At 49.4% G+C, this 23766-nt stretch overlaps 2 protein-coding genes across 3 annotated transcripts in view; both read left to right on the forward strand.

The window, feature by feature from the left end:
- LOC144819112 (uncharacterized) overlaps positions 1-7514 on the forward strand; it is a 39402-nt gene extending 31888 nt beyond the window's left edge. The window contains 1 exon segment of the mRNA XM_078677107.1: positions 7510-7514. Coding sequence (XP_078533233.1) covers positions 7510-7514 — 5 coding nt within the window.
- RASA1 (RAS p21 protein activator 1) overlaps positions 1-23766 on the forward strand; it is a 1157575-nt gene that overhangs the window by 480247 nt on the left and 653562 nt on the right. For both annotated transcript variants that reach the window (XM_078675333.1, XM_078675334.1), the window contains exon 15: positions 8108-8184. In XM_078675333.1, coding sequence (XP_078531459.1) covers positions 8108-8184 — 77 coding nt within the window. The remainder of the gene's footprint in view (positions 1-8107; positions 8185-23766) is intronic.

Raw genomic sequence — 23766 nt, forward strand, 5'->3', positions numbered from 1 at the left:
TGGTGAGACTCCTCTGCCTGATGCGTACAACTGTTTAGTTTTACAACTTGAAGTAAACTACACTCTTTTAATGTTTAATCTAGCTGTTTAAATTACCTGGTATTTTTCATGTATAGGAAACGTTTCAGGTACCACCAGTGAATCAACCATTTATTAACAACAGGATCACTGGATTGTTTGATATCCTTACACACTTTCTTGTTTTCACACCTCTTACTTGACTAAGCACATTGAGCAGCAGTACTTATTATATTATTATTATTATTATATTTTAATTTATATGGCGCAACAGCTACCCGGAGGTTTCCCGGCCCCTACGGACACGGCTAAGAGAAGGAGTAGCCAATGGAGCTTACTAATTAAATAACCATGTATTGATGCCTTTCTGAAATTTGACATAGTTATCCTCAAGGCGGAGTGAGAGTGGTAATGAGTTCCACAATGCAGGGGCCAGTTGGGCAAAAGATCGACCACCCATCCGAGCCCGTTTGAACCTAGGGGTCACAAATTTGGCCTGCTTGGACGAGCGAAGAAGACGAGTGGGAATGTATTGTTTAACCAAACCACTAATATAGTTAGGCGCCATCCCGTCTTTGATTCTGTGCATTAAGCAGAGTGCTTTGAATTTAGATCGATTTTCAATCTTTAGCCAAAGAAAGTCGCGAAGGGACCTGGTGATGGGGGCCATTCTAGAAAGCTGATGTAAGAGTACATTTGAGAAGGACCTGAAGAAAGCCGATACTCTTCTGTGTGTGTGTGTCTCTAGACTGAAACATGTAGACCATGTACTGACTCCAACTGTGGGTATTTGTTTCCTGCTTATGCCCTGTTTTTAATCCTGGCTCAGGGACGCATGAATAAAGGGTTATTGTGCACCCTGTAGCTAATTTTATTTTCACTTGCGCTTGCTCTGATGCCCTTACTACCTTGAGCTCATCACTGTGGTATTTAACATAGCGCTCCTTTACAATAAAACATCTCTGAGCTCCTCCCTCAGTGAGGAGGTTGTAGTCTGTACTGTGGCTATGCTTCATGGTACCAGGATATTCCCAATGATGAAGCATGCCACCTCTGGTGGTTGGGGGTATTCGTCCATTTAAAGGTATACCGCTTCCTAGCTAGATGTTTGATGCCAAACACCATTCTTTTCAGTGAAGCCATTACGTAGCTGGGTAACTCGTAATGACAATTGCCCAGTGCATATGCTTAAGATGGCTTCCTGATTACTTGCAGTGGCATGGTAATGGAACCAGACATCATAGGGCCATATCTGATGATGCAGATCTGTCCTCACATATAATATAATGCACCCCATCTTAAGGCTCTAATGCTCTGTAGGGGTGGATACAGTGAGGGTGCCATGTTGTGTTTTCAGAATGGTGTGCACCATTTCATGCAGCTTGCAATGGCAATCTGCATGCAGTGTGTGGGGGTCTCTTAGGGTGGCATAATACATGCTGGAGACCTCGGAGACCCTGTATAGTTCCTGTGCCCTAGGTAACAAGAGTACCATTTACTAGGGACTTACAGAGGTGCTAAAGTCCTTGACAATTGGGTTACAATTAGACATTTATCTTGTTTTAAGGGAAAGAACGCTGGCACGGGGGGACTGGAACAGGGACCCAGTGCACTTTTAGTCCAAAAGCATCAGTACTAGCGCAAAAAGTGGGGGTGGCAGTGTCAAAAAGGCCACTTTCCTACATGGGGGGATTTGCCTGTATGCTGGAGCAGGGTAAACTCAATGGTGTAGAGAAAGTTGAGCTGAATGCGTTACAGTCGCGAGGACATTGCTATTTCCCAGGGGAACAGTCACACCAGAGTGCAGTCAGTATTGGTCAGCTGTGCCACCCATTCCTCCAATCTTTGCCTAAGAGGCTGGAATCTGTTGTGGGCATTTATTACCAGTGTGCGGCATATTTGAACGTAGTATGAAGGCTTAGTTGCTAAGCCGGCGGTCGGGTTGTGAAAGGGGAAGTTCTGGAACACGTAGAACATTTGAGGAGTATCATCATTTTAACTAAGGCAATTCTCCTGAAGGTCTGCAGTGACAATGTTCCCTAGCGTAGAAGATCCACTTATGTTTCTTGCAACAGGGGGTTGATGTTCCAGATGTCAGCAGGGTTTTTGGAGACATAAATCCCCAAATATTTACAGTTTGTACAGATAGGTATAGATGTCCACTAAGGGTACTAAATACCTGTATAGTTATTAAGGTATTTGGGGTGCATGCCCTGCGACCCAGTATGGGACAATCCTTTGTCCTTAGAAGACCCCTCACTCACCAACCTAGTTGGTGACATGCTTCATCATCGGGGTCCCACCCGGACGGCCGAATGCCATCCAGGTGTGCTGCGACACCTGATTACAGTGGAGCGGGTTATTCTTTTTTCATATGTGATATTGGTAGAAAAATGTGTTTAAAAGTTGTCTCAACACTACTCACTCGAAGCCTTTATTCTGGAGTGGTTGGACAACCAATAAAATTATATACAGTAGTATTTACATGAGGCACCTTTGCCTTATTAGGTAGGCTGCGGTGTCGAAAAGACGTAGAGAGAATTAAAAGGGGAGGTCTATATGTTTCAACCTACGTGTAATTGTTGAGGTTTTCATCAGGACCAGTGTATCTTAGGCTGGGTGGTCTACACACGCTAAGGTGTATCCTGCCCTCGCCTAATAGTGCGGGTGAAATCACAAACAGGTGATTTTATTAAAAATGTTGTTCTCCGTGTTGTTTCGATTAAAAACTCGAAGCACGCTGATTTAGGGCTTCATGAGCTCCCCGACCCTGCTTTTAAGTGCAACCACCATTTGTGGCTTCTGGAAATCACGCGGATTAGCCTAGCAGCGATTCCGTCGGGAACAACATTTTTAATAAAATCACCTGTTTGTGATTTCACCCGCACTATTAGGCGAGGGCAGGATACACCTTAGCGTGTGTAGACCACCCAGCCTAAGATACACTGGTCCTGATGAAAACCTCAACAATTACACGTAGGTTGAAACATGTAGACCTCCCCTTTTAATTCTCTCTACGTCTTTTCGACACGGCAGCCTATCTAATAAGGCAAAGGTGCCCCATGTAAATACTACTGTATATAATTTAATTGGTTGTCCAACCACTCCAGAATAAAGTCTTCGAGTGGGTAGTGTTGAGACAACTTTTAAACACATTTTTCTACCAATATCACATATAAAAAAAGAATAACCCGCTCCACTGTAATCAGGTGTCGCAGCACACCTGGGTGGCATTCGGCCGTCCGGGTGGGACCCCGATGATGAAGCATGTCACCAACTAGGTTGGTGAGTGAGGGGTCTTCTAAGGACAAAGGATTGTCCCATACTGGGTCGCAGGGCATGCACCCCAAATACCGTAATAACTATACAAGTATTTAGTACCCTAGTGGTTACTCCTCCATTTGTTTAATTACTATACCCAAGGGGACCAGGAGTTCCTACTTGACTTGATGGTCAAACCACCCTTTCTCTCTCCATTGTTTATAAGGTATAGATGTCCGCCAAGGTGCTTCGCCCTTCAACCCTGTGAGGGTGCCAGCAATGATTTCTTCAGGTTGACTCGGAGGCCCGAAGCCTGTTCGTATAGACCTAAGATTTACATGCAGCGGGGGCCTGTGCTGTGAGGATCAGAGAGATAGAGTAGCATTTTGTCTGCATACAAGATAATCCAGTCCTCTGAACAGTCTGCCCATACCCAGCCCATTATATAGACATCGCATCAGCCATGCGAGGGGCTCGATGGCAAGGTTGAAGATGAGAGAAGACAGTGGAACTCCTTGTCTGGTACCCTTGCGGATAGGGACTGGACGCAATAAGACCCCCCGTCCAGTTCACAGTATCAAAGGCCTTCTCAAAGTCAACAAGAAGAGCTAACGGTTCACGCAGCTCCACCTCTTGCTCCATGGCCAGTTGTAGTCCCTTGTGCTGCGCCCCGGCATAAAACTGCATTGGTCAGGGTAGGCCAGTTTATTTAGGATCAGACGCAAACTGTTGGCCAGCAGCGTGGCGAATATTTTGACCTCCACATAGAGTAGTGATATAGGACGGTAGGAGGCACAATGGTCTCCGGGGCAACCCGATTTAGGAATGACCATGATTGTGGCTACATCGGGAAATTACCCCTTAGCAACCGCCTATCCATACAGGTTAAGGTACCTTTGGTAGAATGTGAGGAGAAAGCTATCCAGGCCGGGTATTTGACCAGAATTTGGGTTATGGGTAGCGTTTGCCATCAAGGGCTGCACGGTCTATGCAAGAGTGCTGTAAGGGTGATATTGTCCAGAATTGGACAGTGTTGCTCATAATGCGGATGTTTCAGTGAGCATAGAGTGATTTAAAGTAGGCTTGAAACTAGATGCAATAGCAAGGGGTGTCGTGGCCTTGGGTCAGCGTCTAACATGTATCTCGGGGACTATTAGAGATGCCATCTCCTCCAATGATGAGTCAGTACAGTAATTTCCCAGGGTTTGTCACCTTGCTTATAAATTCGCTGCATGGAGTCCATTCAGCATCTGCGGGTCATCTCCATCTCCTTTGTCGGAGGTCTTCCTTGCCACCTTCAGTTGGCGTGCAAGTAACTCAGTACGGTATCTGCTACACTAGCGCTCAAGGTTTAGGATTTGTGATTCCAAGGATGACCATAATCTGCGCCTTCTCTCGTTTTCCCTGCCGGACATTGCCCCTAGCGGCCCCCCAAATCTTCCTGTGGAGAGTGGGCATAATCCTGACCCAGAGTTCTTAGTTTCACCAAATTCAAAATGGTGAAACCCTTTCTCAGCTGTCCAGTTCAGGAAGGCCCACATAGGAGTGTGCCCAGCCTGGAAGTGCAACATGCCTGACTAATTTCCTGCCTACTGGGATGCCAAATGGGCCCTAGATCTGGAGGGAAGCCACAGTAGCATATCAAAGGCAGCAGAGGCTTTGAAGCCTCTGGCCTTGATATGCTGAATAACTAGCCATCATGCTAGAGGAGGTGTGAACACCTTCCTACTGAGTTGGCAATGGTTGTAGCCTCTGAAAGCTTGGGCTCTCACTTACATGAGGTCAGAAACTTGTATGTGGTTACAGGCTGTATGATACCAGTCAGCCAGCATACTAGAGGACTAGTAGGTTTTTCAGGGGTCACCTCTAAGGTGCCCTCTGGGTGCATGTCAAAATAAGTCTGATTTATTAAAACAAGATGTTTGATACCAAACACCATTATTTTCAGTTCAACCATTATGTAGTTGGGTAACTCGTAATGACCAGTGCCCAGTACATCCCTTTAACATGACTGCCTGATTACTTGCTATGCCCTAGTAATGGTACTAAGTATCACAGGGGCATACCTGCTCATGCAGATATGCCCTCTCATGTATTATAATGCACTCTGACTTCGGGCTCTAAGGCATGCTGTAGGGGTGACTTACATATAAGACCAGTAGCGGCCAGCATGATTTGCAGATGGGGAGGGGCGGGGATGAGGGGTCGCGCGGGGGTGTAATTTAAAAAAAAACGTACCTTCGGCAGTCAGGTCCCGCATCATATTGTCCTCGCAGGAGGCAGCCACAGGCAGCCTCCCTCCCCTAGGCCCATCACAACGCTGTAATGGCAGCGTTGTGATTAGCTGGGACGCCCACCGCACAGGCGTCTATGGGAAGGCCGTTTTCTCCATGCAAGCTGCATGCAGCTTACATGGAGAAAAGGGAGAGTGTGCATGGCTGGTTTGGTCGGTCCTGGGGCCGGCTAAGCGGTCAGCGCCCACAGCATTGGGCTAGCCACTCCTCCCCGACCCGCCCTCCCACCCCCAACCAAACCATTCTTCTGCTTTCTCGCAATGTGAGAAGCAGAAACATCAAATGGTATTTATACCATTTTATGTTTTTGCTTCTCACACAGCGAGAAAGCAGTGGGACGATGATCCTCCGCCCACATGGAGGACCCACCTCTGTATAAGACATGCAGTGTATTTGGGCATTGCACACAGTCAGTGTGCAATGTCGTTTTTTTCAGAAGGGCTTGTGCCCTCACACCTCCTGCAGTGGCACTCTGTATGCTGATTTTGTGGGAGGAAGTCCCTTTGGGTGGCATAATGCTGCACCCCATAGAGGCCCTCTTTAGTACCCATGCTCTAGTTACCATAGGTACCATTTATCAGGTACTTGACAGGGTGCTAAAGTCCTTGCCACTTGGTTTACAGTTGAACACATGTTGCAGTTTTTAGGGAAAGAGCACTAGCACAGTGCCCTCTTTAGCAGGGACCCAGTGCACATCCAGTCAAGAACATAAGTACCAGTGGGCAACAAGTGGGGGTGACCATGTAAAAGAGGGGCATCTTCCTACAATGGGTGAGATCCCAGGGAATTTGTTTGCTCTATGCCTCCTACCCTAAACTGCCCGACCCATTTTACTAGTTGCCCCAGCAGCGGCTCTGTTCCTGCTGCAAAGTCATCTACAGCGGATTCTTCATGTCCTGCTACATCAAGCGGTTGTTGGCAGTGGCAGAGGGAGGCAACTCTGCTGCTACTGATTACTGCCTCATTGAACAGCTTGGTCTTCAGTGAGTCACCTCGTTAAACTTGGTGGGCTACCTGTTTTGAGAGGACATCATGGAACCATGTACAACTGTTTCCGATGGCTTAATTTTGCCGAGGTTCTGGAAGTTGACGTTTTTACAATATGTTATTAGGTTTAGGTGCTGAAGGTTTATTGCACTGCAAAAGGTCATTTAAGATTTGCTTTTCCTGCCAACTTTGTGTCATATCATTTGGACATCATAAGTATTTTATGAGGTTCCTCAATTCAGACTTCTGAAAGTCAACCAATTTAATCATACAATTCACAGAGGTATGCTGGTTTCTTTTAATAAAATCCAAACTACATAGTATGTATATGTTTTATCCTACGTCCTATAGTTGTCTCATCAGCCAAGGGATAACAGTCCAGACATTTTCCCAGGCACCAGCTTTCTAAAGTAAGAGTGCTATGAGTTTTGACGGTTGTCAGATATACCTTTTTTATGCAGATGAAAGTGACCGTTTTCTTATGTTATGGTTGTCACTTTACTGATCAAGTTTATACACGTGTGTTACCTGGCTGTATAAATGTAATGCAACTCTTCTCCAAACGCAGAGCACATTCTATTTTTGGCACTATGTGTTGATTGGTGAATGTTTTTTCAGCATACTTTTAATTCTGTGAAAAATGTTAAGCAGTCTAAAATATTATCTTTCGATTCAGCTTAAGATTTTTCAATTTCTCAGTACTCCTTACCAAGAGGGCAGACAATGTAATAGATAATTTTGAGCACCTTCACTGGAATTCTATCCCCTGGGTTTGTCCTCACTCTCTTGTTAATCTCCCTCATCCTAATTATTTATGACCGTCTGTATTATGATTGATCCTTCTATGTTTGTGAAATTCGAATCGATATCATCGTGGATAGTTACTTGTATGTTTCCACTGTTGCTGAATATAATTACCTGTTCAGTTTTTATTTTACTCCTCTTTCAGAATAGTGTGCAGTTATCGGCCAGTCAAACCCTTCTTTGTTTCCGTAAAAAATTGAACAAATGTTTTCTTTTAAAATTTTCATAGACGGATTTTTCATTCTTTACTGGGTACCTAAGGGGTAGTTAAAATCGAGTTTTTATTTAGTCTTCCTGGAAGTAGGTTGGTTGGAATTAACTTATTTGATTGCATTTTGGTGGAGATTTTCTTCATCAAAGTATTCATCGATGATTATTGATGCCTTATTGCAGTGATATCTATTTTTATACTTTTGCATTTTTCCATACTATTGTTTTAAACCTGCTCAACAGTGCCTTTAAACAATACTGCAAGGTTTATGCGTAACCACAGCTATATAAACATAAGGAGGTTCACTTCTTATCTCCATCCATACACCTGTACTACTCTGTAAAATTGTTATGACTTAGTGGCGTAAAAGGACATTTGAATAACTGTAAGGGAGAAGAGTATTAGCAACTGATCTCCATTCTAAATGTTGATAATGTTTGCGATGCTAGAAAATCAAAACAGTTAAAATAAGTATTCTGCATTATTTGAGAAAAAAAGATTTATGGCAGTATGCTTTTCTGTCTTTCTCTAGTGACCTCTCCGCTGATTTCAACAGATTTGAAATAAGTCTTAGCAACAAAACCAAAAGAAACAAAGATCCAGATCTGCGTAAGTATTGGTACCTTAAAGATTTCCCAAATTCATGTTTTTTTTTAAATAGTTGGCTTTTGTAGGAGTTTGGGAGGGAAGCTTAATAGGCTCATGATTAGGAAAGGTTTGGAAAATGCTGTTTTTCATAATTTAAGTGGCGCCTCTAGACTTTAAAAAAAATTCTTGGACAACACCAAATCAGTTATAAAAAAAGAAGCTTGTAAATGTAGCTGCTTCCAGATTGACTTAAGTATAATAACTAAGCTTTGAACACCCTTAGATTTCCTTTAATGATTCACCCACGGCACAACCCCTAAGCTGTAAGCCTTTTTTAAGACCAGTATATGCTTAACAGTTTTTCATTATCCTGAATGTTCTTTCAGCACTAGTTGAGGATATTTTATGGAGAGCCATGTGTGAATTACTAAAGAAACCCATTCTATCATTGAGCCCATCTGAAGTCGACATAACAGGGAATTATTGTACTTCTCTTATTTCAAATATTTCCTAAGCCTCATTAGAGTGCCTCCTTCCGACGCCAATAGATGCAAAAATTATGGATGGCAATTCAAGTGTGAGGTAATGAGCATTTCTTTAGGAATATTGATAAGTGGAATATATGTAGATAGGTAATACATCTTAATACCATGCGCCTAAACTGGCACATTATCTATCATGGGCATCCGTATCCACTGTATGTGGTGATTGATGCACTGCCAGTCAAAAAGAAGGTGTCAGTGTTATCACTAACTGTTAAGTATCTAAATATTGGAACTGAAATTTTGGAAACGTTTGAAAATATTTGAATTTGAAAAGAAATCATCTGATAGAGACTACTAGCCGCAGATTCCTCAACGTAGAATATCCCCCAAGCGTGAGACTGGACCCGTAAAACTTTCTGGGCCAGCATCTCTGCGCGCTGGGGGGAGGTGCCACGCACCTCCGCCCGACGTCCTCCGCGGGCGTGACGTCAGCGAGGTCACATAAGCCCCACCCCGGCGCCCTGATGTCAGTTTTCTTTATTTCCGCGTGCAACACGGACCTGAATCTTGTCTCCTGGCCTATTTCAGGCCTCCCTTTTCACCTTGAGCATTTTTCTTGAGAACACTGTGCGAATGCCTTCAGGCTTCGAACGTGCGCCTGCCAGATGTCGGCGACGGATCCTTACTCCATCTTCATGTGGTGTTTGAGGGAGCACCGCGATTCCACAGACTATGAGGCGTGTCAGCAGATGAAACCGAAGTCCCGGCGACAGCACCGGATGAAACTCCTTTCTGCAAGCATGTCCAGGTTGGCATCTTCACTGCGTCCGGCCCCCACGGACGGCTTCAAGAACCGCCGACTGCGTCAATGACATCGTCCTCCTAGGCCGCAAGAGCGTCGCTCACCTGTTGGTAAGTGTTGCAGTTTGTCCCCGAGGGCCGGTCCCCAGCCTGTCGGGGGCATGGGTTCTCCGCGGGTGGTGCGGCCCTCACGCCGCCACCCTAGCCGCCGTTTCCCGGCGCGGGGGACGACTAGAGCCCAGAAGGAGGCCTATGCGGCGGCCTTGCAGGCCTCGTTGGCTCCTCCGTCTTGTCCTGAGACGTCCGCGGATCCTTTCCGCGTTCAGGGACTTCTGCTGCATCGCCGGTGGCTCCAGCGCCGACAGGTTCAGCTCCAGGTTTGCACGATGTGGGGCCGTCGGGGTGAGACCCTTCGGGGTTCCCTCCTTTGGACCACTGCGCCTCTGCCTCACCGCAAACCCCTGCGGTGTCGTGCTAGATTGCCGGGGCCAGGGCATGTCCCCCTCTGTCCTGTGGGCAGGCAGCAGCCTTGTCCGAGGCCAAGATGACACCGCTCAGGTGCCGGCGGTTGCTGGCGGCACTGCAGGGGCGGCTATGGGTCGGCGCATGTCCTTGAGCCCCCCTCGTCTCTTCTCGCAGACGGCTGCCTTGGTGGGGGTCGGGTCGACACCTTTTCGCCGCCGTTCCTTAGCCGCTCCGGCCCAACCGCGGTCCCCTGCGCAGCAAGTTGTGGCAGAGGTCGTTCCGGAATCCCCTTCAGCACCGGTTGACGTCGACCTGCCCCGGTCGCTGACTCTTCGGCGCCAGGCCAGCGTCGGGTTGTTGATTCGTCTTCGGACGCCCCCTCATCCCCAGAGGTTCGGCGGCGTGACCAGTCTCTTCTCTGGAGACTGGTTGCCACGTCGTGGCTTTTTTCCCCGACGTTGTCTAAGGACGGTTCCTCGCTGTCGCTATGACCACAGTCTTCGCCGGAGGCGCCTCAGGTTCCCCATTCCTCGGTCCCTTTTCCCCCTTTCTGGACTTGGCTTTTCCTTCCTTCGGTGGGACTGGGGGACGGCCACCTTAGCTTGCAGACGTCGCTCACAGAGGAGCTGCTTTCCCCACTGCGGGGCCGTCCTGATCTGCTCAGAGGCGGCCGCTCCTCACGCTGCTCCCAGCTCCCTGCTGATCGGTATCGTAGCGCCTGGCTGCCTTAATATTTCCTGCTAGACCACACTGCTGACGCAATTAACAGTGCTTAGCTGCGCATTTAAATTGTATTCGAAGCGCTATACTGCGAGAGCACGCTTTGTATGCCATTGCGCTGTGCAGTGCTGCCTCTGCCTAGTTAAACGCATTGTGCCTGATTGTGCCGGCGCCATTAGCTAATTGTGAGCGTTTTTGATTATTTGTGCCCCAATCCTCGATCGCTTTTGCCATCCATTTTGTTGTTTGTTTTCCTGCCTCCCTGCCCGGCTCTCGACCCCGCCCCCCGCCTCCCAGCTGCTCCTCCCTCCCACTGATACTACAGGCCCCACTCCCCCGTGATAGCGCTGTGACCGTCCTGATCTGCTCAGAGGCGGCCGCTCCTCACGCTGCTCCCAGCTCCCTGCTGATCGGTATCGTAGCACCTGGCTGCCTTAATATTTCCTACTAGACCACACTGCTGACGCAATTAACAGTGCTTAGCTGCGATTTAAATTGTATTCGAAGCGCTATACTGCGAGAGCACGCTTTGTATGCCATTGCGCTGTGCAGTGCTGCCTCTGCCTAGTTAAACGCATTGTGCCTGATTGTGCCGGCGCCATTAGCTAATTGAGCGTTTTTGATTATTTGTGCTCCAATCCTCGATCGCTTTTGCCATCCATTTTGTTGTTTGTTTTCCTGCCTCCCTGCCTGGCTCTCGACCCCGCCCCCCGCCTCCCAGCTGCTCCTCCCTCGCCCCTCCCCCTCCACCATCCACATATGACAGATGCTTTTGCGCGCAGCGTTTACGCGCAGCGATTGCGCCACATGCGCGCCGAAGGTGCGCCAAAGGTAAGCCCGTCTGCGCCCGTCGGCGCCTGGACCGCGCCCAGCGCCAGACCCCCTGGTCCCCGCACCACTCATCCCTCCCGCATCACATACGACGCCTCCACCCTCTTAGCACTTAACCCCGGCCAACTCCCTAACTGCGCCCAAGCAGCACCAGGACACACCCATGGACCCGTCAGCTGCCTCTCCTGCAAATTCACCTGCGTCAAGACCCACACCAAACCAACAAACACCAAACAGAGATCCAGCCCCAACCACCTTAAATGCATCCTTCTCAACACCCGCTCGGTTCACAAACACGCCATCGACCTTTGGGATCTAATCGACACCACCGATCCAGACATCGCCTTCCTAACAGAAACCTGGATGAACGCCTCTTCAGCTCCAGACATCTCCATAGCCATCCCGGAAGGCTACAAGATCATCCGCAAGGACCGCCCCATCCAAACAGGAGGAGGCATCGCCATCGTCCACAAGAACACCATCCGCGTCTCAACCAGCTCAGATGACAACCTCACTATCGCCGAACACCTTCACTTCCAGATCCACACCGACCCCAAGACCACACTCAGAGGCACCCTCCTCTACAGGCCACCAGGACCCCGTACAAAATTCAACGAAGACATCACCGACTTCATCACCCCACACGCACTCCCCTCGGAAGAATACATTCTACTGGGAGACCTCAATTTCCATCTGGAAAAGAGCAACGACAATAACACCACCACCCTTCTGGACAATCTCGCCAATCTCGGACTCAAACAACTTGTTAACACCCCCACACACTACGCAGGACACACACTCGACCCTATCTTCACTGCCAGCAAGCATATCTCCTTCACTCATACCACACCCCTCCACTGGACGGACCACAGTTGCATCCACTTCACCTACAATAAGACCACGATCCACAACCTCCCTCAACCAACTCTGCGAAGAAATTGGAACAAAATCACCATCGACCAAATATCCACATCGCTTCTTCAAAAACCCCCTGCCTATTCAACTAACCCTAATCAAGCCGCCATCAACCTCACACAATGGTTAACCCAAACAGCCGACAAACTAGCACCCCTGAAAAAACATCAAATCAAGCAAGGAAGCAAGAACGCCCCCTGGTTCAACGACGACCTTAAGAAATCCAAGAAGATCTGTCGTTCCCTTAAGAAAACTTGGAAAAAAGACCCAAACACTATCTCCCAAGCCGCCTTCAAAAACGCCACCCGCAAACACCACCAACTCATCCGAACAGCCAAGAAATCAGCACTCAAAGACCGACTAGACAACAACGCCCATAATAGCAAGGAACTTTTCAACATCATCAAAGAATTCACCAACCCCACCGCCAGCTCAAACGACATCACCTCCTCTCAAGTCCTCTGTGACTCCCTTGTCTCATTCTTCCATGACAAAATCGCCGACATTCATAACAGCTTTGACAACCAACACGTAAACCAGTCCACCCCACTCACCTCCGAACATGGACCTCCTCCAAACAACGTTCTAGACTGGAACCCAATCACCACCGAAGACACCATGCGCCTGATGAACTCCATCCACTCAGGATCCCCCACAGACCCATGCCCCCATCACATCTTCAACAAAGCAAACTCCATTATCGCACCCCATCTCCGAGACGTCATCAACTGCTCCCTCAACTCCGCCAGATTCCCAGAAAGCTGGAAACACGCCGAACTCAGCGCCCTTCTGAAGAAACCCACAACTGACCCCACTGTACTCAAAAACTACCGCCCCATCTCGCTCCTCCCATTCCCTGCCAAAGTCATTGAGAAAGCCATCAACAATCAGCTCGCCGCCTTCCTCGAAACAAACAAATCACTTGATTCCTCACAGTCTGGCTTCCGAGCCAAACACAGCACCGAGACCGCCCTCATCGCAGCAACAGACGACATTCGAACACTACTGGACAACGGAGACACAGTCGCCCTCATCCTCCTTGACCTCTCCGCAGCCTTCGACACAGTCTGCCATAGCACCCTGATACAACGCCTCAGAAACATCGGAATTCAAGGAAAAGCATTGGACTGGATCATCTCGTTCCTCGCCGGAAGAACTCAGAGAGTCCGACTCCCCCCTTTCAAGTCAGAGGCCACCGAAGTCATCTGCGGCGTCCCGCAAGGATCATCACTCAGCCCCACCCTCTTCAACGTCTACATGAGCCCCCTCGCAACCATCGCACGTCAACACAACCTCAACATCATCTCCTACGCTGATGACACTCAGCTGATCCTCTCACTCACCAAAGACCCAACCACCGCCAAAACAAACCTACATGAAGGGATGAAAGAAGTAGCCGAGTGGATGCAGCATAGCCGTCTGAAACTGAACTCGGACAAAACGGAAGTCCTCATCTTAGGTGCATCCCCTTCCACCTGGGACGACTCTTGGTGGCCAACGGCCCTAGGAAAAGCCCCCATACCGACGGACCACGCACGGAACCTGGGCATCCTGGACTCCTCACTCTCGATGACTAGACAAGCCAACGCCATCTCATCATCATGCTTCAACATCCTCCGCATGCTCAAAAAAACATTTCGCTGGATCCCCACCGAAACAAGAAAAACGGTCACCCACGCACTGGTTACAAGCCGTCTTGACTACGGAAACACCCTTTACGCCGGTACCACCGCAAAACTGCAGAAAAAACTCCAACACATCCAAAATGCCTCAGCCAGACTCATACTAGACATCCCTCGCAAAGACCATATCTCTGGTCACCTAAAAGACCTGCACTGGCTCCCCGTCAACAAAAGGATAACGTTCCGTCTCCTCACCCACGCACACAAAGCCTTATACGAACTTGGACCTGATTGTCTCAACACGCGCCTTTCCTTTTACACCCCACCCGCCAGCTGCGCTCGTCCAACCAAGCCCTCGCCGCTGTTCCGCGCATCCACAAAGCCACCATGGGGGGAAGGTCCTTCTCCTACCTAGCGGCCAAAACCTGGAATTCCCTTCCCATCCACCTCCGCCTTACTCAAAACCACCTAGCCTTCAGAAAACAGCTTAAAACCTGGATATTCGATAAGTAAACCTCCCCCCCCTTCCTCAAGCGCCTTGAGACCCTCTGGGTATGTAGTGCGCTATATAAATTCTGACTTGACTTGACTTGACTCGGGGCCCTAGGGAGGCGGGTGCTGCCTTCGCTCGGGCTCTTTCCACGGCGGCGGGAATCTTGCGCATGGGCGATCCGGCTGCCCATTTCCCCACGGATCATCTTCTGGAGATCCTCCATCAGGGTTCTGGTGGTCGGGAGCTGCTTCTCTCCTTCGAGGCTTCGCTCCACGCTTCGCTTTTGGGGTCTTGGGTGCGGCCGCCACGGGGGACCAGGTGCCCCAACACCTTCTGCACCGCAATGATCCCGTCTCTTTCCCTCCACCCCTTTACCAGGGGCTTTTGCAGACTGCCTTTCCCTCTCTGCCATCGTTGTTGGCTCCCCCATCACGGGAGGCCCGCTGGTTAGACTCCTGGGGGCACAATATCTTCGCCTCCACCAGCACGGCCTTGCGGGCCCTTAACACTCTGTGTGTCTTGGCTAGGGCCACTTCTTGCTTGTGGGACTCGGCTGAGTCCCTTCTGCCTGCCGTTTCTCGGGAGGGTGCCTGTGTTGTTCTGCAGCACCATGGCTTGGATGGCCAGGAGCTGGCTTCATTCATTCTTTGCTCCGCTCTGGACATTTCGGAGGTGCTTGGTCGTACCATGGCTTCTTCTGTGGCCCTTCACCGGCATGCCTGACTACGAGATAGTGTGTTCCCGGAGAGCGTTAGGAAACATCTGATGGACCTTCCTTTTGATGGCTCTCTTTTGTTCCACGCCCCTGCAGACTCTGCCATTCAGAGGTTTCTGGCGGGACTTCGTCCTCCGCCTTCTCCCCTCAGTGACCGGTAAATCATTGTTTTTTGGGAGGTGTTCTTCCATTATGTTTAGGGGTCTTGTGGCGAGTAGCCCCGGTGGTGTGTGTGTTCTGTGTGTTTGTTCTGCCTCCGGTCCTTTGGTTAGGACTTTGGCGTTGTTGACGGCTGGTCTTGCCCTTTTTTATTGTGGTTTTGGCTGATTGGTTAGCTGTGTTGGCCCTGTGATAAGGCCTTCTGTGTATTCTTTTTGGCTGATTGACAAGCTGTCTGCCATTCCTACGCAGGTCTTTTTTGTTTGTCCTCTGTTGCGGACACTTTTTCCCAAGAGGGTTCCCATGTCTTGCGACGTAACCTGCCCTATGTGGGGTATTGGTAGCTATTATATAGCCCTGTCGTGTGCTGGGAGGTGTGGTCATCCTTCGGGCCTCTGCTCTCCATGGCGTCACAGTATGTCGCAGGTGCGATCCTCTTACTAATGGTTTGGAGTGGCTTGCGTTGCGTCACGGTCTGTCCTTCTTCTGGATCGCTGTGTCGCTAGCCTGGGCTTGCCTGCTCTCTGCGTTTTTGCATTGTAACTCTGCCTGGTTCCACCTCTTTTGTGGGCCGTGTTTGACGGCCCCTTCCGTGGGTCCTCTGGTGACGGCCCCTTCCATGGGGTGTGTCCGGGCCCTTCCAGGCCCCCCAGGCCTCTAAGTTCGGCTGGCGTCTGGCTTATCCCAGGTGCACCGTTCCGTGGTGCTGGCTGCCTGCTGTGCATGCCAGTGCGGACCTGTTGCTCTTCTGCACCACTGTGCCTTTGGTCCCCTCTTCTCCCGTTTGCCCTTTTTTGCATGGCGCCGTTCAGTCTTGTCTGTTGCCTTCCGGCGGTGACGGGCTTGGTTGCCCTCTTCACTGGGTGTGTTCCAGGTGGGGGGGCTTGCCTTGGTTCTACCTCTTCTCCTTGGAGTCTGGGGGTAGCTCTTCTTTCTTGGGCTCCTCTGCTTTGCCTATGCCTTTGGGACTTCTGGTGGAGATCCTTGGTACTTTGGCAGGGCTCGGGGTGCCCTGCCCTCCCTTCGCCTTGTCTTTGTTTCCTCCTGCTGGGGAAGGGCGGGGCCTCTTTGCTAGTCTTCCTGCATCCCCTCTGGGACTGGTGGTCTTCTGGATGACAGGGCTCTGTTCCTTGTCCGGTTGACTCATCCCCTCGGGCCCTAAGTTGAGTCCAGGCTGGTGGGTCCTTTCGCAGACCCTCCTTCCCTTTGGGTATGGCTAGGGTATCTATTTTACTTTAAGGAATCTGCGACTAGTAGTCTCTATCAGATACACAAGTTACTTACCTTCGGTAACAATGTATCTGGAAGAGACGGTTCTAGCCGCAGATTTCGTCACAACTCACCCTTCCTCCCTGTTTCTGCGAGGACCCTCTGCTTGGGTTTCTGCAGTTGCCTCCCTCAGGGTACCTTGTCTTCTGTGGCTATCCTCTTCGTTTTCTTCCGGTCAGGCTCCCTCCAGCTGGTCTCTGTTCAGCGTGGGGGCCTACCTTGCTCTTTCCCTCAGTTGTTGGAGATTCTGATCCCCACATGGTCTTCGTCGTGGGGGGTTCCTTTACCTGCCCTTGGCCTTTTTTACCTTCAGTTGGCACTGTGGTCCGCGGATTGGTTCCCTGTCCTTGACCCCTCCTCCTTTCAGGAGGTATGCCCTTCTTTGGCAGGGTTACTTTTGCTCCTCTGTTCCGGGGGTTGTGACCCTTCCCCTTGTAGTTGTGGACTTTATTCATCTTTTTCTCTCTCTCTCCCTTTCTGTTGAGGCGCTTTCACATGCTTGTGCCTTCAGGATGGCTCTAGCTTTGGTTTGCGGGGTGGTTCCACTGAGTGGTGCTTGGCGCTTTCTTGCTATGGCCCTGCTGCCCTGGCCTTCTGGTGCCTTGCTGCCACCCGGTGTTTTCACCTTGGCTTGCGCGAGTTGTTCCTTAGTGTGGTGCTCTGCTACTTTTCTGCTCTGACCCGCTGTTATCGCCTTCTGGTGCCTTGGGGCCGTCGAGTGGTGTGCCTCGACTTTTATTTCTCTCTATTTGTTCTCTTGTTTTCGCACACTATTCCTATGCTCTCTTCAGTTTTATTGTGATGGCTCTGCGTTGTGGCACGGAAAAGTTCCCCCGAAGCAAACTGACGTCTGCGCGCTGGGGTGGGGCTTATGTGACCTCGCTGACATCACGCCAGCGGAGGAGATTGGGCGGAGTCGCGTGGCACTGGCCCCCGGCGTGCACAGATGCTGGGCATGAAAGTTTTTCGGGTCCAGTCCCATGCCTGGGGGATGTTCTACGTTATGGAATCTGCGGCTAGAATCGTCTCTACCAGATACATCGTTACCGAAGGTAAGTAACTTGTACTTCCATTATTGAAAGCAGAGAAATGTTGCTCCGAAAGTCTAAAATGGCAGTAAACTTCCAGTTACATGGTTCTTGTGCTTTCTCTCCCGTTAAACAACCAACACTGGACATTCTTGCTGCCTACATTTAATTTTTTTTTTTTTTAATACATTTCCCAACTGACTTGATAGATGTTCATCACATTCTCAGCAGAGTAACAAAGATCTTTAAGACCATTTAGAGCACTCTTGTTACAGTGAGACAAGTGACAATAACACCCTATCCCTTATGCATGGCATAACGTGCAGGCTTGCCAGTACTTTGAAAAACGAGAATATCTCCTCCATTCTCCCCCAGTCCTTGATACCTGTATCTGATAGAGACTTCTAGCCACAGAATACCATACCATACCATAGAATTTTCCCCTTATGATATTTTTCGTGAGCATTGCCTCTGCAGGCCAGTGGGTGGTGGTGTTTGGCTCCACGTGATGTTGTCGGCGCCTTAAGTGATGTGCGCAGTGCCTAAATAGGTGTCACCCTAGCACGCTGACATCAGTTCTTTTCTTTCCGCACAAGTCGCCGCAGATTTTGAGAGAGCTACCCCTGTAATTTTTTGACTGTCTTTTTTTCTCTCTACTTTTTGTCAACATTTTGTGAGATTGATCTCCTGGTTTTGCGGGGAAGTCTATAAGGAAGGCTGGCTTCAAGCTCTGCGGCGCCTGTCACTATACCTTCTGCCTCTGGTGCCTTGAGTGTAACCACAACACCAAGACCTGCGTCAATTACTGGGCCATTGTGAGAAAGTGCCATCTTTATTGCATGATATGCCCCCTCTTTTTGCTGAATTGCCTATGTGCTTTGACTGAGTGTGCCCTGGGCTTCTGCCAACCAGGTGCCCAGGGCCTGTGTTCCTTCCCTAAAACTGTGTTGAAACTGAAACCCAACAGGCATCTCTGGCTACCTGTTATCCCCTGGTAAATGGTACCTTGGGTACCCAGGGCCTTGTGACCAGAGAAGACCCCTAAGGGCTGCAGCACTTATTGTGCCACCCTTAGGGGCACTGTACCCTGACATCCACACACTGCCTTTGCAGGCTGTGTGTCTTAGTGCAGAACTAAACAAAGAGTCGACATGGCACACATCCCTGTGTGCCATGCCCCCAAACACACTGCCCTGACATCCATCAGTCACCCCTCTAGCTGGGTGCACTATGCCAGTGGTGTGGGCACAGGTGCATGAGCCCTGTGCCCCTACAGTACCCAGGGCCATTCCTGTGCACTGTAAGTGCAGTGCTGCCATTAAGAGTATATGGTGCTGGGAGGTTGTCAGTACGAACTCCACAGCACCATGATGGCTTCGCTGAAGACTGAGAAGGTTGATATCAAGCTTTTCAGCACATTAAACCCACACTGATGCCAGTGTGGGATTTAATGTCAAATGCACGACAGAGGGCAACTTAGAGTTGCCCCCTGAACCTAACCTACAATCCACGTCTGGGCTGAGAGGCTGCCTAGGGTGCCACGCATCAGACATGTTGCTGGATCCCTGAGTATCGAGCCATCCGCTCTCCTGGGCCTGCAACAATGCACGTCCTGGGCGAGGTGCTAGGTCTCCTCCCCCAGGACGGGCAGTGGAAGCTTCAAAGGCATGCCGCCTTTGTTAGCTTCTCCAGGCCACTTGGTGTACTCAGAAACTGGTCCCCACCGGTTCTGACCCCCACTTTGGCGGGAAGACTGGCGGGAAATCCTACGTGAGTAAAGGGGGTGTGCCAGCCTGTGCCAACTCCACCCCTCAGGTGGAAGAAGTGAGGTAAATCACAACCCTGGGCTCCGGCCAGCTTGAGGATGGGGAGCCCTGCCCAATCAGAGATAGGCTCCTGCCCCCTTCCCACAGGAGAGGAGCAGGATAGGGGGTGTACTTATCCCAGGACAGGGACCCATTGATCCCTGCCCTTACTCTACCTGTAACGCCCCTAAATGTAGTATTTAGGGGCACACTGAACCTTCCTTCCTCAGATCCCGATTTGAAAACAAGAAAGAAGATCAAGAAGAAGACCTGCCGTGCAGCTGCTAACAAGAAGACAACACCAACTGACTTGGCCCCCAGCCCTACAGGCCTGTTGATCCTTGAACCTGCTCCTGCTAAATCCTGGCGTCTCCTGCAGACAGCAACCTTGAAAACCCCAGAGGACTTGCCTGCCTTGAACACCTTAAAGACTGTGACTCCCATGAGCAGTGGTTCAGCTCAAACAGCAACACCCTGGTTCCAGACAGGAACCACGAATCCAGCACACTCTGCACCTGCTGAGCCCGGCCTGTGCCTGAGTGGACAAAGACCCTGAGGACGTCCCCCCCGCGATTGTGACCTGAAATCTAGTGCCCAAAGACCCTCCTCGTCGATTCAGACGACGCCTGCAACCTCACAGCAAGGGACTCCTACAACCGCAACCAGCAGAGGGTAATATTTCCTGACGTCCAATGACACCCCTGCAGCCGGCGCCCCACGGCCCCCTGTGCCCAACTCCTGGGTGTCCACCTATCCTCCAAGACCCCAACTACCTCTCGAAGTGGTGGTCACACCTGAAGAATCTCCGTCCCCGAGCCTGCAGCCTTTGTTCAACTGCCAGCTTTCACATTGAATAACATTGAGCACCCAACGGCTCAAAGGCACCCCGCACCCAGCCGCCAGAGTTCCCCTGGGAGTGCAACCTCTGTCCTAATCTACTTCCCCATTTGCCCTAAGCAAGTGACCAGGAGCCCAGCTCCCTCAGCCGCGTGGCCCGCTTGCCAGCAGCCACCAACCAAAGGCCCACTGCCGCCCATAGCTGACATTGGGCCTATATCTCTCTGCACCCGGCTGCCCCTGTGCTGCTGAGGGTGTTAAAACTGTACCTACCTGACCCTGGGAGACCCCTAGGTCTATGCCCAGAACCTTAACTCTTCCAGTTGAGTACTTACCCAAAAGCTGATAACTCACTTTCCTTCCATAGGGTAACATGGACTGGTTTCACTTGGAAATTCTGGTGTGTAGATTTGAAACTTTAAAACTTTAAAATATTCATCTAAAATCAGGCGAATCACGAAAACGAAAATACTCACCTGTTATCAGGAGAGATTCCAGTGCTGGATCTTGTTGCCCAGCACTGACCCTGAAAAGTAATTCTAACTGTACTTAACGGTAACTTGAATTTCCTTCCATAGGATAACATTGCCTGTTTTTTGCTGAAAAAGTTTCCAAGTGTCGATTTCTGAAACTTACAAATATTCATTAAAAATCGCCTTTAGGACATAAATGCATTCTTTCAATTGGTTACAGGAGTTGCACCAGTGCTGGATCCAGGACCCAACACTGAGTATGAAAAAAACGATAACACTACTTACCTGCTAAGTGAATTTCCTCCCATAGGATAACATTGGTGATTCTATGTAAAAAGTTTTTTAGTGTCAACTTTGAAAATACAATAATATCCCTTAAATATCACAACTGTAACCAAAACGCTTTTACTCAACTGTTTACAGGAGATGTCCCATGACTGAATCTAGGATCCAGTCCTGTGGTTAGAAAAGTAATCCATAAAGTAATTAATTGCATTTAACTAGAAATTCCCATTGAGCTCAATGTAAAATTGTGTTTGAAATTGTGTTGCCTATTGCAACAACTGTAACTGTTGTACTCAAAAGTCTAGTGCCTATTTGAAAAGTATTTAACTAAAGTAACTAATTCTGAGAAAGTATATTTCGGTACCCATTGTTGGTTCTAAAATAAAACAACTATATATATTTTTTACAAACCATTGGCCTGTAGTTCAGTCCTTTGGTGTGTGAGACCATTTGCTGACTGAGGGTGTACAACAAATGCTTTACACTGTCCTCTGATACTGCCTTACTGCTCGACCAAGCTACCACTTTAGAGAGTAAGGTTTTATTTAACTTTATCCTCTGCCAAACCTCTGGGGACTATGGAGTCTATATACTGGACCAAAGTAAGGTTCAGTGTGCACAAAGAGCCACTTTCTTACAACGTACCCAAGTCATTCTTGTGATGCTGGACTCGGCTCGGAGAGTTTGATATCCCGCGCTGTTGAGCATGGCCATCGGTCCTCCGGTCATGCTGCCCCTTCGGGAGGATCTTGTGTCGCAGCAGCAGGTAAGGGTTCTCCACTCGAACCCGTCAACGATCCGCCTTCATGCATGGATATTGAGTGGCGACAGTTGCCAGCTTTCGACTTTCCACCCAAAATTAGCAATGTTCTTTTAGCAGACCCACCTACCTCCACCATGATAGTATATCCTGGCCATTGGAATACATTTGTGGCATGGTGTGCTGAGGAATAGATTGATACTTTATCTGTCCCCTTTTCTCAGGTTTTGTTGTTTATCCTTACCTTTGCCCAGGAGAGCTCTGCACTGGGCATCTTAAAGCGTTAGTTATCTGCCATTTCTGCTTTCCTGCGGCTGCCAGATCAACTTTTCCTCCTCAAGTCCCCTATTGTAAATAGGTTCCTTTATGATCTCCAACATGTTTACTCAGACTCCATTTGTAATGTCTCAGTGGGACCTTAATTTGGTTCTTACTTTTCTGATGTGCGCCCCTTTTACGCTCTTCATAGCTGCACCCTTAGGCTTCTTACCATCAAGACAGTATTCTTAGTGAAAAGTTCCTCTGCCTGCAGGGTCAGCAATCTGCAGGCGCTGTCATCTCCGCGGATTTTGCGGATCCACGATTCGCGGATTAAGCGGATCCACGGATCGTGGATCCGCAAAATCCGCGGATTTAGCGGATTTGCGGATTTGGGGGCGGGGCTTCATCGAGTGTGTGGGCGGGGCCAAACGGACGGGGCTTCCACGCGAGCGCACATGCCTCTTGTGTGTCTAAAAGGTCAGAGACCGATCAGAGCAGCATCACAGCGGATTATCGATGGTATATTTGGGAAGAAGGCACAGCCTCCCAACGCTCACGATTTTTTTTGGGCTGATGAATGAGTCACTGCATTTGCGCTTCAACTAGTTCCAGCGACCAAGTGTGTGTTACTATGCAATCGCGCCGAAGTGCGCAGGGGTCCCTTGAGTGAAATGTCCATCATAGTGGGTAAATGGCGGGAAGACGGTGCACACCTCGAGTGTGTGGGTGGGGCCAAACGGACGGGGCGTCCATGCGAGCATGCCTCTTGTGTGTATAAAAGGGCAGAGACCGATCAGAGCAGCAGATTAATTTTTGGGCTGATGAATGAGTCACTGAATTTAAGCTTCAACTAGGGCACATGCTTTATTGATATCTGCAAGTGTTTCCTGTTGAGGTTTATTTTTTTGTGCCAGGACCGTCGTGCCCGAATGAACCCTGCCCTTCATATTTATTCAAGAAGAGTAAAGACACCACCGTTGAAATAATTTACGATGGCGCCGGCAAGCTGCCAGCGCCATCCTGCAATAGTTACTTAATTAGCTTCAACAGGAAGCTCCAACTGTTAAAATAAAGCAGGCGCTCGAGCCCCTGCTGTATCTTATCTATTAGAGCTTCCTGTTGAAGCTAATTAAGTAACTATTGCAGGATGGCGCTGGCAGCTTGCCGGCGCCATCGTTAATTAGGCTCGCCTGAACTTTTGACCGCAAAATCCGCTCCGATCGCGGATTGCGGATTTTCGGTAAATCCGCGAGAGTTCGCGGATCGCGGATTCACAGAAAATCCGCAAAATCCGCGATCGGAGCGGATTTTGCGCTCATGCTTAATCTCATCCTACATATGGGTCTTTCTTCCCACACAAGCTAGTCCTTAGGACTCACGCATCCTTCTTGCCAAAGGTAGTAACCCATCTTTACGTAGGCCAGTCCTCACTTTGCCTACCGTTTATGCTCAGCCTCATCCCTCTAAAGAAAAGGAAACACTCCACCAACTGGACCCAAAAGAAGCATTGTCCTTCCACCTGGACCTCACAAACTTTTCCAGGTGTATGATGAACTCTTCGTGGGATATGTCAAGGCCAAGAAAGAAAATGCCATGCAAAAGAGAACCATCTCTGGATGGATCATGCTTTGCATCCAGCTACTCATTGGCCAAGAAGCAATGTGCATGCTCATTCCACC

Source organism: Lissotriton helveticus, chromosome 2_1 (genome assembly GCF_964261635.1).
Source record: "Lissotriton helveticus chromosome 2_1, aLisHel1.1, whole genome shotgun sequence".
In the NCBI taxonomy this organism is placed as follows: domain Eukaryota; kingdom Metazoa; phylum Chordata; class Amphibia; order Caudata; family Salamandridae; genus Lissotriton; species Lissotriton helveticus.